Here is a 14503-nt window from a genome sequence, read left to right as displayed (position 1 = left end):
GTGTAGGTGACTAGGGTTAGACGACTGTACAAGGACAGCATCCGGCACAGGGCCCAGCTCATAGTAAAGCTGAGTGTCAGTCTCCAGAGCCTAGGGCTACCCCTGATCCCTGCTCCCAGTGCCTGACACTTGCCCTTAGGAAGAGCCACAGGAGAAGGCCCGCCCAGTAGGTGGGCCAGAGCACCAGCCTTGACGGGGAGCATGCTAAATGGGAGTGTAGAATCAGTGAGGGGGGCCTGGTGACTCAGCAAGAGGGTAGCTGCTTCTGGGAAAGCGGAAATGGAGTCCACACCATAATTTCCAGAGGAGAGGCACTGGGGAATGTCACCCAGGCAGACATTCCTCCAACCCCTGCCTTCCAGGTGTTATTTCCCAGAAGTGCCAGCATTTTTGGATCACGGGAACTAACAACTAGAACTGTACTGGGATCAAGGTGTTCAATATTTGGGGAGTTCCAGGAGTGGAGAGGGCAGCCTCAGGAAACCAGATGGTTCCAGCCAGGATAAGAAGGGCAGGGGAGAACTGCCTGCGAGGGCCTGAGTGGTGGGGGTCTAGGAGGCAGGGCTGCATCAGGCCCTCTGGCAGACCCATAGCCTAGAAGCCATGGGTCCATTGGTCTGGCAATGACAGAGACCTGGGTCTGTATCCTGAAGCGCCAGTTATTAGCTGTGTGCACATGGGGCTGCTACTTCAGCTGTAGTCCTCCCCGTTCTCATCTCTAAAATGGGGATGAGAGCTACTTTGCAGGCCTGCTGAGGATCAGTGGCTATCATGTATGTTGGAGCTGCATGCAGACACAGAACCCAGGCCACAGCACAGACTTTGCGTTGGTCCAGACCCGAACTGTTCCCAAGAGATGTATGACTAGCAAATGAAATAATTTGAAGGTACCACCATTTTCAGTGGACTGCCAGAGCCAAACCTACTTACTGCTCCCTTTCGGTTTACAAATAAAAACCCTCTCAGGTCCTGGCAGAAGAATACATCCCCAGCTGGGTTGCAGGGGGTGTGCAGTATCAGAGTCACGGCTTCATATCTTTGACTACTAAATTACACGGGTGCAGCCTGGTCATGTGGATTCTGATCTGCAAGATAGGGGTAGGGTTGGGTCTCTTATAATCACCAATCAAGGGCTCTTAAAAAATATTCAGCGGAAACACGGACCACATCACAGAGAGGTAGAGGCAGACCGTGCTGCTGTGAGCAAGCTCATCTCTGGAACAAACCGACAGAGCATCTCTGCTGGTGAGTCATTTGTCTCTATAGCTAAAAGGCAGGGACTCACTCCCGGCTGTTGGGGTTCTCAGATTCCTGCCTGCAGCGGGGTACGGTGGCAAATGCCCAGGCTTTAGAGCTCAACTGCTCTTGGTTCAAAGTCCATTGCTGCCGCAGGGTTATATTAGAGAACTGTGAAAACGACCTAACGCGGCTCTGGGCACCCAGCGAGTGGCTGTAGGCTAATGCTACTGGTAGTAATGGCAGAATCAGACCCTCCCGGGGAGATAAGGAGAGTCGATTCACTGTCTCTATTCCTTCACAGAATAATCTCTTTGCTTTTCTTTTGTTTCTTTTGTATTTTATAAGACAGCCTGCTATCTCAGATCATTGTTTACTTTCTTCTCACAATATAAATCAATATACTACTGTAGAAACTTTGGAAAATACAGAAAAATATAAAGGAGGAAGGGAAATAAGTCACCAGTAATTCCACCAGTCAGAGGTGAACTGCTGATAAAATCTGGTCATTTTTCTGCGCTTTAAAAAACGTAGTCAGAATCATACAACGTATCATCAGATACGTGGCAGAGGGATTCAGAGGAGTCACGGACCCTCAGAATTGCAGGCGTGCGTGTACACTGTTTCTGAGGAAAACGTCTGCGGCTTTTTTGAGATTCTCAAAGGGGTTTATGATCAAAGAAGGTTAAGAATCACGATCAATGTCACATCCTTTTTGTTACCTATTCATTGTAATAGTAACAGCCAATACTAATTTTGCATATTTACTTTGTGTTTATACTGTTCTGAGCAATTTAAACATGTTACATTTTCCAAAATTGTTAAAAGCACTTCCTAAACATTTCAGTTACATTCTATGTCTGAATTATTTATTTATTTATTATCAGACATTTGCACTATTTTCAAAGTTGTACATATTACTTTTTTAAAAAAAAATTTCAGAAATCAACATAGGACTTTGGTCATAGAAGATAAAGAAATGAATGGTTTTAACATTTCTAGAGGGGAAAGTAATTTTTAATATTCTATCTGCACAGAGCTGTGCAGTCCCAATCTATTAACATAATATCGAAATTTACCAATTATTACAAGTGAATTTGCTTGGGCCCTTCAGGGAAACATTAATGCCAGTGTAAGGATCCAGCAACAGTCATAACAGGAGGATTTTTCAAAAAGGCAAGAGTAAGTCAAGCAATTATGGAGATTTGATATTACTCTTAAGGAAAGCAAAGCCACCTGTGTCATACTCCAAATGACGAAAACAATGTTTTTGTCCCTGTGTGAAGCAATAACACATATGTAAACATCATCCTATGACCTACTTAACCTAGAAGCCCAGAGAGCTGGTGGGGCACGATGCCCACCTGCTGGCCTATTGCCCTTACAGATCTAACACGCTGTGGTCTAGGAGCAGGGACTTCTTACTGAGTAGTCTCACCCCAGAGGCAAGGTCCTCCCCCGGAGATAAAGGGCACTTTGCCCCCAGGAAGCCCGAGGTGGTAGCGCCAGGGCTGATATGGTTTCCAGTCAGGAGCTAATGTCAGGAAAAGAAAAGTCTCTGAGTAGATTAGAAAGGAGAGATGATCTCTCTTTTTATATGCCCTTGTCTGGCAGTTGACATTTCGACTTTGCTAAACCAAACGCTTGTTCTTCTTAAAACATCTCCTTAAGGTGTTAGTGAGATATGTATGGCACTGGGTCACTGGAAATAAGCCACAGGATGCTGAGTATCTGCAAGTCAGTGGCCTGGCACCCCAAGGCTAATGTTGCCTCAGCTGCCTCTGCTCCCACGCCATGGGTTACATTACTCTTGTGTCCTGTCTGTGGTCCTCGGGTCACAGGGGAGAGAAAAGGGTCAGAGGGAAAGGATGGACTTGAAGGGCTGGGAGCCCCAGACAAGAAAGGCAGCTATTTGATCTTTGCTTCAAGCTTTCCTACCAGGCTGGCCACTGTCTCGCTGCAGGAGCCCACCTACCTGGTGTCCCATTTCAACTAGGTCTTCCATTTGTTAAAGGAGACCCCTCAGCCCTAAACTGCTAGTCATAAAAGCTAAAGCAATGTTCCCTTCTGGGGAAATCTAACCCACTTTTGAAGAGATTCCTGAAGATTAAGCAATCTTCAGGAAACGAGCTCTGATGGTGGAATATCCTAACTGTGACAGATGATAACGGGGAAAGTTGGGGTTGCAGTTTGAGGAGACGCCCTATTCCCTGAGTCATGAGCTGGCTCAGCTAAAGTGGTGGGCAGCCGTGGGCTTTCTATGCCTTGTTTTCCCATCAGTCGTCTTTTTAAATCTATTTCATGGCAGGCATAGCCAGGGCAATAGCCAGCCCTGGTGGTCTAGTGGTTAAGATTTGGTGTTCTGACTGCACGGCCTGGGTTCATTTCCCAGTCAGGGAACCACACCACCCATCTGTAGTCATCACACTGTGGTGGCTGCATGATGCTAAAAGCTATGTCACTGGTATTTCAAATACCAGCAGGGTCACCCATGGCGGACAGGTTTCAGTGGAGCTTCCAGACTAAGACAGACTAGGAAGAAGGACCTGGCCACCCACTTCCGAAAACAATTGGCCATGAACAGCAGTGGAGCGCTGTCTGATATAGTGCCGGAAGATAAGAGGATGGTATAAAAAGACCGGGCAGAGTTCCACTCTGCTGTACACAGGGTCGCTCTACGACTCAGAACAACTCAACAGCATCAATGACAACAACAATGAGGGCAAGAGTAGGCAGGATAGACTGTCCGCCCAGGCAGAAAAGTCTTGGTGATCCCCCAAACACCTCTAGGTCTCCAGGAGTCTCCCTGGTGGTGGATGACCCCCCTAGAAGGGGGAGAGTGGCCTTAGCTTTCACAGTTAGCAGTTTAGGGGTCTAACTTAACAGAAAATGGGGCACCGGATAGGTGGGCAACTGCAGTGAGGCATGGGCAGATGAAGACAGGCCCCCCCGTTACAGAGCAGTGCTGCTTTTCCAAATGGGCACCGTGTCCATTTCACCAATGGTGACCTCTGCTTTCAAGACCAGTTAGCACATGATTTTACAGGACGTGTGTGCAGTCAGTTGCGTGTTGTCTCCCAGATGGGTGAGATCCTGAGAATTTTAGGGCTAACGAAGCATCTCTTGTCCGGTCTGAGCAATTTCCCCTCAGAGTTGGCTATCTCCATTATATTGGACTGCTCTGTTACTGAGCAGAATAGTGGGTGGGTTAGACTATTTGCCCCCTAAATGTGGGCAATGGGACACTGGGAAAGACAGGAGGTGTCACCCTCAGCCCCAAATATAATTCCTGTTTTGACTCACAGGTGTTCATCAGCACAGAACCATGGATGACTATGAGTACGTAGTTCCTGGGTTCTTGAACACTTCCAATGACAGCAGCCAGGAGCATGAACGCTTCCTGCAGTTCAAGAAGTTCTTTCTGCCCTGCATGTACCTGGTGGTGTTCATCTGTGGCCTGATGGGGAACTCCCTGGTGCTGGTCATATACATCTTCTACCAGAAGCTGAAGAGCCTGACGGACGTGTTCCTGATGAACCTGCCCTTGGCTGACCTGGTGTTTGTCTGCACGCTCCCCTTCTGGGCCTATGCAAGCTTCCATGAGTGGGTCTTTGGCAATATCATGTGCAAAACCCTGCTGGGCATTTACACTTTGAACTTCTACACCTCCATGCTCATCCTCACCTGCATCACTGTGGACCGCTTCATTGCAGTGGGTCAGGCCACCAAGGCCTACAACCAGCAGGCCAAGCGGAGGACCTGGGGCAAGGTCATCTGCTTGTCCATCTGGGTGACCTCCCTGCTGGTTTCCCTGCCGCAGATAATCTATGGCAATGTCCTTTATTATGACAAGCTCATCTGTGGTTATCAGAACGAGGAGATTTCCACTGTGATTCTTGCCACCCAGATGACACTGGGGTTCTTTCTGCCGCTGCTTGCCATGATTGTCTGCTACTCAGTCATAATCAAGACCTTGCTTCATGCCCGAGGCTTCCAGAAGCACAAGTCTCTAAAGATTATCTTTCTGCTGGTAGCTGTGTTCCTGCTGACCCAGACACCCTTCACCCTTGTGAAGCTCATCCTCAGCACAAGCTGGGAGTACCAGGCCATGATCAGCTTTCAGTATGCCATCATAGTGACTGAGGTCATTGCCTTCCTGCGGGCCTGCCTCAATCCTGTGCTCTATGCCTTTGTTGGCCTGAAGTTTCGAAAGAACTTCTGGAAACTTGTGAAAGACATTGGCTGCCTCCCTTACCTGGGGGTCTCAAGCCAATGGAAGTCTGAGAACACTTCTAAGAGTTGTTCTGCCTCCCACAACATGGAGGCCACCAGCATGTTCCAGCTGTAAGCCTTGCTGGAGCTCGGAGAAGGTGCTCGGGAAGTTACAGGAGCAAAGCTGTGTCCTGCTGAGTGATGAGAAAGGCTCTGTCTATAGCTTGTGCATTCTCACTGAGAAGTAACCAAATGCTGCCGCTGGTGTGGAAAAGTTCCTTCTCAGGCATGAATATATTCTGTTCGCTTGTTGAACAAACAGGCTAAAGCTCAAAGGGAGTCTAAAAACTGTAAGGGCTTCCCTTCCTCTATCCCTAAGAATGCTGACACCAACGAGGTGACGTGTGACTCTCAAGACCTCAGGTTCTCCTTCGCTAGGACTGGGACTCAACATTGAAGAGGGGAGCGTGCCCACAAAGCTGTTGACGGCAGGTGACACTCTGGGCTCCCAAGTTCAGAAGATTCTTCTGGCTACTGGGAAGCAGGGGAGATGAGAGCAGCCATGAACACAAGTGCTGGCCCATATGGCTCAGACTTCAATCGCCAGGCCCCTAACAGACATGACATCAGGCTCTGCCTCACCTTGGGGTTTGACTTTTATAGAGATCGATGCTTACGTTCTCTTTAATTAATCCTGAAAGGACCAGCAGCAGGGAATATGAATGGGCCAAAATAAATTAGAGTCGGCTCAGAATTCCAGTGGTCCGCAGAATCAGAAAACTGTACAGAGCAGAGAATAAGACGATCGTGAATCTAAGCAGCGTTTCTGAAATGGATTCTTTGGTGGGTTTGCTCATTTTAAAACCGAATTGTCCAATGCCTAAAACACACACACACACATCTATATCATATGTAAATATAGATATAACACAAACACACCAAACAGCATATTATTTTCATGACTAAGAAATAAAACTTTTTTAAAGTCTCCAAACTAGTTTCATCCTTAGGCACGTTCTACTTTAATGTGGTATGCCTGCAATATTCCAAACGTGATTACCTGTGGGCTCAGAACACAGGAAATAATATAAAGTTTCAAGGCACTGCTCTCTCAAGGAGATGGAATATACCAATGATAACAACCCAGCTCCCTCACTGTGGCTTCCAACCTGTGAGGTGCATTTGTTTAACTCTGTAATGTGGTCACCGGCCGAGGCCGAGTTTTAAATGTCAGACACTTGTGCATGTTTATTAGATCCTAGCAATCTGTTCAATAGGCTTAAAGTTGCCTTTTTGGCTCATGCTTCACAAAGTCACTCACCAAGATATGGAGAACCAGCTGACAACAGCTGAAGAGAGTGCATGGGGATGCGGGCCGGAACTGGCTCAACAGTGTGGTTTTGAGGTTTGGATAGATCAGAGTCGAATACCAGCTCCGTCCCACACTAGTTAGTAAGACTAGTTGGTAATCTCTTAACCACTTTCATTTTGGTGAACCACAGACCATAACAGTACCCATCTCTCAGGGCTGGTGTGAGCAGGATTTGAGATAATGCAAACAAAACACTTAGCACAGTTTCCACTTGTGGGCAGAAAGGCTCCCAAAATGGGAGTAGTTATTATTTTTCACAAGAACTAGCAACACAAAATGGAAGCCACCTCTCATTCTCCGTGAGTTGGCGAGGTGTGGGAGGGTTTGCCTTGGGCTTTGCAGAGGTGCGTGGCATGTCACATGCACCCTGGTCCAGCTGAGCACAGGCCGGGCCTTTCAGGGCCCACATAATCCTCCCTAATGTTTCATAAACGTGCCTAGATGCATCCATGAGAGTTGCTTTACTGTAGTCAGGCCACATGGATCACTGAGTGCTTCCTCAAACAACAAAGGCTGCCCTTTGCATGGTGACAAGGCTGACTCTTGTATTCTTTAAATTGGCTTCAAAGGGAGACTTTCTGTCCTCTTCCTTTGTGCATTTGTCTTAATGTTGAGCATTTCTGATGGAGGGGCCACCGGCCTGGCTTCCACAAGAGTGTCCCAGAACAAGAGGCAGAAGCCCTAACTGGGAAGGAAGAAGTGAGGAATTGGGGAGTTTGGGCCCTGTAGCATCACCACCTGTTCCCTGGAAGGAAACCAGTGTGGTGTGATGGGAAAGCAGGCCTCTGGGGTCACTCAGACACTGGCTCAGTGACAGCTCCATCTCGACACGTCCTTGGGCAAGCTACTCAGCCTCCCCAAGCCTGTGTCACCATCTGCACCATTGGCTAAGGACAGCCCTTCCTCCAGTGCCCGTGAGGCATGGACAGTGCACTCCAAGGGCCAAGTGGGGGGCTGCCTGGCCACGGCGCAGAAGGGCAGCTGCTGCGGCCCCTGGCTTCTCTCTGACCAGGCGCCCGCCTGGCCGAGTCAAACAAGATCAGGCCAGTCAGGCCGTGCCCCATCCCAGGCCTATTTTATATGCCCTCTCTCCAGGCTCCCTGCACAAAGGTTTGCCCTGGCCCTTCTGCAGCTTTGGAAAAGCTGCCTGCCTGTCCCCAGGAAGAGCACAGCAGCTGAATCTTCCTTCACCTTCTCTGCCCCTCACTCACTCATTGGTCCGATACTCTCTGGGCCCCTACCTGCTACACTGGGTGTAGATATCATTTTTCCAGCCCCTCTCCTGGCTACACACCATTACTGGCAGCAGACATGGGCACAGCCCACACAGGTCACAGAGGGCTTTTGTGTCTAGCCTTCATTCCATCCATACAACAGCCCTGTGAAATACAAGTCCCCCACCTCGGACCTGCCCTCCTCCTCCCCTGGCTCTTCCCTCTGCTCACACATACCAGCGCATGACGTAAAGGCCTGGAGTGCAGGGGGGATCAGGGAAGCGGGCAGGCTGGGAGTGGATACTGGTTGAGTCTAGCTTGCCTTGGATGTGGCCTTAGGGTCTGAAGGGAAAGAACATGCTCCTCCCCCACCATGTTCCCAACACTTGGGGGTGGGTGGTTAGAGGCCACGGATGGCTGCACTGTCTGGGGAGTGGTGGACACAGGGTGACCCGATCCCAGGGGCCACCTGGGAGCCAGAAGCCCAGGCGATCTCAGTGAGGAAACAGTACTGCAGGAGAGAACTGAAGATGCCCCTAGTGGAGGGGTGAAGGCAGAGCAAAGAGCACGGGGCCCAGGGGTGGTCAGGGCACTCGCTTGAACCTTCTCCTCCATGGGGCTCTCAAGGCAGCACCCTCTTCCACATGCCCAGTCCTTCGTGGTTCATCGTAACTCCCGACACCGTTTTTGCAGGAAGCCTGGCACCACCATGCCCATTTTTCAGATGAGGAATAGCTTAGAGAGACCAGTACCTGCCAAAACTTACACAGCAGACCTAGGGCTGGGACCTCAGTGAACAGCATCTTTCTCTACCCCCGAATGTTGGCTAGGAGACGTTACATGCGGCTGACGAGCCCAGGGTACCTGCCAGCTCTGTATTCATCTGAAGGTGGAGATGCTGGGTTAATCTAAGCACAAAGGTGGCTTTCTAACCTTAACCATTATTACATATCCTGTTCTCATTTTGTTTCTGAGATACCAGGCATCAAATTTCCTGGTTGGTGACAAACGCACCACAGCTACCCAAAGCTGACCACAAAGCACCAGTTCTAAAGCAATTACTGGCAAATATGCTCTGTGGGTCAGGGACAGTCTCTGTGGGTGAGTTTAAGTTTAGTAAGACCTAGTCATCTGGAGTGATTTTCCTTGGAGAAGACAACTGAGCTGCCAGGTGCAAGGTACTAGTGCACATAGTGTAGACATGCCCGGCTCAGCCCTGACATCACACCTCAGGTAAAACATACAAAAACAATGCACCTCCAAGGCAGGCTTCCCAGGTGCCCGGCACCGGACTCAGCACTTCACATACATCCTTCTCATCTAATCCTCCTAACAACCCTGGGGCTAGGTGCTGTCCCTGTCTCTTCTGCACAGGGGAGGGAACTGCATTCAGGGGGCTGCACTGCCAAAGCCATGCAACCTTGAGGAGGCAGACCAGGATCTGACCAGGTGTGTCTGATTCTGGAGCTCAAGCTCTTCATCACCACGTGGTCTGTTTGTCTGGTACTGAGAAGGGGAGGCCAGGCCTCAAGGAGGCCATGACTGAGTGGAAGCTGAGCAGAGGCCAAGGGACCCAAGGCCCAGCCCTGCTACTGGCTGACAAGAGCTTTCTTTCCTTCTCTGCCTGCCACCTTGGTCCTGAGAATAGCTGGACACCTGGTCAGTGGAGACGGCTGAGGGTGGGTCTGGATGACGTGGGGAGAGGGTAGGTACAGGCATGTCAGAACGGTTCTGAAGAATATCTGTCTCACCCGAGGTGAGGGGCTATGCTCCTGCTTCACGCCACCACTCCAGCTCTAAGCCATGCATGGGGGCTGCTGGGAGGTTGCTTGGGGAGTCCGCAGCATCCTGCCGGGCTCCCTGAGAGCCTGGATTTTGGGACCTCTTCCTGTTCCATCACTGCCAGGAGGGCCCAGGCAGACAATGTTGTTAGCCCTAAAAACACGCATGTGTGGGGAGGAGCGGACACGGGGCCAGACAAAGGTGGACATGTTTTTGATGTGCATATGGGGAAAGGGGCCCTGGAGAAGAGAGCTGAACTCTTCAAAATGAACCTCAAGCCTGTGGGTTGGAGGGAGGAGTTGTGGGCTCAAAGCCTAGTTCAGACACTTACAGCCACATGACCTTGAGCAAGTTATCAGGCCTCCTGAGGCTACAGCGCCTTTATCTGTAAAATGGGGATCATAATCCCTACTCCTTGAAGGCTTGGGCAGGGTCTAAGTGAGGTCACGTGTAAAGGTAGCTGGCACAGAGAAGGTGTCCACAGAGTTGCTTTCAACAACTCTCCTTGCGAGCATCTACTTTGTACTTATAGTGTTTAATCCCTCCTGGACCACTTCTTATTTTGGACTTGCTGATTTCTTTCTCGAAGTTTCCTGTCAGGGATCTTTACACAAATCCAGAGCTCTATACCTCCCACATTTTCTCAGATTCCTGGTGTTTCTGATTGGGTCTTAAACTTAGGAAGAAAAATAACATAAGAAAAAGCCACCTGAGATGCTGGGGTCTACCTCTAGCTAACACACAAAGAAGGTGTGTGACGAGGCAGGCCCTCAGCTGACTTGGAGGCTTGGCTCTTGACCCGAACAGATGAAGTGCAGGGACTGCAGGTTCCCGCCCCTTAGTCCCGGATCCGCCTTGGAGGCCATGGGCTGGCACTCTGGCGGTTTCCTTTCCCTGGAACACTTCCTGATTTCCCATGACTGAAAACATGTATATTTGTCAGTGGTGTGAATACCTTGTTTTTGTTCCTGCTGGGAAAGGGGAAGAGGAGGGGTGAGGGAAAGAGGGAGCTGCAGGGGCTCACCTTCTCGTGCAGGTTACAGCCCTGAGGCTCCAGTCCTGCTCAGCCTACCGCCCACCCACCTCGCTGGGCGTCGAGGCACGGGCAGTAAAGGGTTGTCAGGTGACGATGGCAGTGTGGCTTCATGCTAAGGGAATGGAACATGCCATGGGGACCACTGAGCCACAGGGGTCAGGGAGAAACACTGCAGGCTTATGCAGTCAGGGAAGGCTTCAGAGGTGGGGGTTCAGGATGAAAAAGAAAAGGCCCAAAGTCACAGAAGTGACAGTGAGCAGGGGATTTCTCGGGTTGGGTGATCAGGTGGGCCTTACCCATGAGGCTACAACATGGTAAGTTGAGTCACTCTCTAGTAAGAGAACAGAACAGGATGGAGAGATACACTTCAGCTGAAAATGTCCTGTGCTGAGGGTCTCAGGAGGATCGAGTACACCTCTTCCCGTAGGTAGAAATCCTGATGCTGATGACTGATCTGACAGATCAACGCTAGCCCTCCTCTGAATTCTGGGCAGGATGAGAGGAGATCTTAATGAATCAGCAAGAGCATCACAAACTCCCTAACTGAACAGAAAGTGGGTCAAGAAACATCTGGACCTGGGTGCCATGTCAATTCTTTCCTGAATTTATGAACAGCTAGTGCTCTGCTGTAGAAACTACATTTATGCCAGACACCAGGGGCTGGGGAACACCAAGCAAGGCTGCCCTGGAGGGCACAAAGTCTGGACATTCTAGGATGGTGGCACTGTGTGCAGTCATCTCACGTACGGTCATGGGCTGCATAACGATGGAGTCGTGCTGAGAAATGCCTCGTTAGGCGATGTCGTTGTCATGAGAACATCATAGCGTGCACTTACACAAACCCAGGTGGTGTGGCCTACTACATACCCAGGCTATACGGTACTAAGCTTATGGCACCACTGTCGTATATGTGGTCCATTGTTGACCGAAATGTCATCATGTGGTGCACGACTGTATTTAAAAATTGGCCTAATTGGCCCTTGCAAAACTCTCCTCACAAACCTTTTTGGAAAACAGCCACCCTGGGAAAATGAGAGTGCCAATGGAGAATAAGTACTAAAGGATGCCCCTGGGCCTGATGCTGTTGATTCGCAGCATCAGGAAGGTTCAGTGGGCCAGGTCACTGATTAAGGGACTGGCGATGGGGTGTGGCACAGGCTGGGGGAGGGGAAAGTCCCTTGGGTTCCACAGAGCGCAGGTGACAGACTTCCCTATAATTTTATTGCTTTTAGGACTTTAGGGCTCTAGGAGGGCTTATCTGGAGCTAAAGTGACTTTAGAGAGAGCACACCTACCCGAGACAACTGAAACTAAATCCAAGCTTCCTTTCTCATGGCATCCTTACAAGCCTGGCTAGTGGCTTAGTTTCTAAGGAGAAGCGTGTTGCTCGGGAGTGGCTAAGGGCAGCACAGCAGGGGCTGTTCCTATGGGCTGAACTGTGGCCCCTCAAATTCATGTGTTGATGTCCTGACCCCCAGGACCTCAGAATATGCCTGTATTTGGAGATAAGGCCTTTAAAGAAGTAATTTAGTTAAAATGAGGCCATCAGGGTGGGCCCTAATCCAATCTGACTGTCCTTATAAGAAGGGATCAGGACAGAGAGACAGCAGGACTGCGTAGAGGGACAACAAGCCGACCATGTGAAGAGAGCAGTGTCTGCAAGCCAAAGAGAGAGGCCTCAGAGGAAACCCAACCCGCTGACGCTTTGACCTTGGACTTCCAGCCTCCAGAACTGTGAGGAAATAAATTTCCGTTGTTTAAGCCACCCAGTCTGTGGCATTCTGTTACAGCAGCCTGAGCTGAGTAACACAGTTGCCCAAGCCCAGAAAGGCCTTAATGGAGATGCTGACATGAGGGACCAGCGACTCTCCCCGGAACTCTCTGACAAGGCTCAACACCGACCACGCCCCAAGCCTGGAGCTCCTCAAGGGCCATCCTGTCTCAAGCACTATTCTGAGGCAACTTCCCTTAAGCAATGGCAGCCAATCCTGTTTCCAAACTTTCCTGGTCCTTTGATAAGAAAGCACAAGGGCCAGGCACTTAACATGCAATCAGGAAATGGAGGTGACAAGAGATTTCCGCATATTGAGGTATATGGGGTAATTATTTGAGTTCAAAACTGATTCAGCTTGAACTAAAGGCCTGACTTATGGCCTGTCAAACATACATTGTACATCTGCTTTAACCATTAAAGTAAAGAATGCACTCTTAGGATAAGAATGCACACTTGCCCTCCTAGGCCCTATTGGTAACACCTGGTTTAGCCCCCTTTCCCAGCATCAGAGTCATCTTGACCTGCTGATTTGCAACTAAATACCTCTTTGAAATTTTGATGAAAATGTATGCTGGGTGTGTTTAATGTATGTTCTTTGTCCTAAAAAGATCTAAGACTGAACTGAAACCCGTGCTTCTCTGGAATGCCTTCTAAGGCCTTCCTGGGTTATGATCCTCACTCTGGCTCAAGTAAACTCATCTTATTTCTCTTGTTTATATAACGGTCATTGGTTATTTTGTGTTGGCGTAGTTGGCAGGATTTCAGAGAAACCCACTGGAGACCACCTGGAATCTATACTGAACCAGCGCTCAGTACCACAGGGGCCCTCTGAGCCCCCTTGGATCACTGCATTCTTCAGGTGACCCCAGTGAGTTCTGCTGAAATCCGGACCTCCTTATTTTACGTTGACGGTCCAAGAGTTGATATGAGCTGTTTAAGGTCTTAACACTAGAGGCTTTGAAAGGTACTGGTACATTTCCTAGGTGGAAAGAAACCCAGGGGGGATTTCCTAGGCCAGGGGAGATTAGGGAAACTTGGAGTGAACTGGGTTGGTTGTCCTTTAATTTGGCTTTAAAAATTAGACTGAACTGTGTTTATAAAGTCTGAATAAACTGCTTGATAGAGAAATGAGAGACTGAACGTGTTCAGTTCTGAAGAAAAGGGACACTGCTCCTCCCAGCTGAACGGCGTTCTCAGGTGACGGAGAAGCTTAGAGTGTTTGAGGGTTGAATCCCCACAACGTGCAGTGGTCCCATAGGGAACTCCACCATCATTCACATTAATTAATGACAGGCTTGTCCAGGGATGTGCACATAGGGATTGGTCATCCGTGCTCTGAGCCCCCACGGTGGTTGTAGACTGCTGGCAGGAGAAAGCAAGGCACGTAAGAGGTTATTTACGACCTTCCTTTAGGGAGTTAACACCCACAAGCAGAACCCTTCTGACCCACAACACTGTCCTTAGAGTTGTTCAGACTTCATTACAAACAAAAACAACAGCAAAAAATAAAACTAAAAGAAAATGGGAAACCGTGTGTCTATAGCCGGCCAGCTCCCAGACGGACCACCCCTCACTGCAACTCCAGCTGGTTTCACGTATAATGCACATGGAGACAATGCTTGCAAGCATTTGAAAAAATGCGAAAGATTAAGGATGACTTCAGTCTTAAATGGCCAAAGTGGGGAACGTTTGATCTGTCAAAACTACTGTATTTGCGCACACAAGTTGAAAAAGCCGGCTATAAAACTAAAACAAAGGGGTGGGAAGCTTATTATGCTTGGCATTTAGAGGCTTCAAAGCATAGTAATGACAAAATAGCTCTTTACGGGAGACTAACCGCAAATTGGCAGAGACTGTGTCTGAATTAAAGAGAAGAGG

At 49.3% G+C, this 14503-nt stretch overlaps 2 protein-coding genes across 4 annotated transcripts in view; one reads left to right on the top strand and one right to left on the bottom strand.

Moving 5' to 3' along the window:
* Positions 1–14503, bottom strand: part of FYCO1 (FYVE and coiled-coil domain autophagy adaptor 1) — an 85681-nt gene that overhangs the window by 23391 nt on the left and 47787 nt on the right. The gene's annotated exons all lie outside the window — the stretch shown is intronic.
* On the top strand, positions 217–6442 carry CXCR6 (C-X-C motif chemokine receptor 6). The gene is made up of 2 exons (XM_005600758.4): positions 217–1245; positions 4542–6442. Exon 2 carries the CDS (start codon positions 4562–4564, stop codon positions 5582–5584), a length of 1023 nt encoding a protein of 340 aa, XP_005600815.1. The 5' UTR covers positions 217–1245; positions 4542–4561; the 3' UTR covers positions 5585–6442.

The sequence above is a fragment of the Equus caballus genome, chromosome 16, assembly GCF_041296265.1.
Source record: "Equus caballus isolate H_3958 breed thoroughbred chromosome 16, TB-T2T, whole genome shotgun sequence".
NCBI classification, from domain to species: Eukaryota; Metazoa; Chordata; class Mammalia; order Perissodactyla; family Equidae; genus Equus; species Equus caballus.
This window is presented reverse-complemented; position numbering and strand designations above follow the sequence as displayed.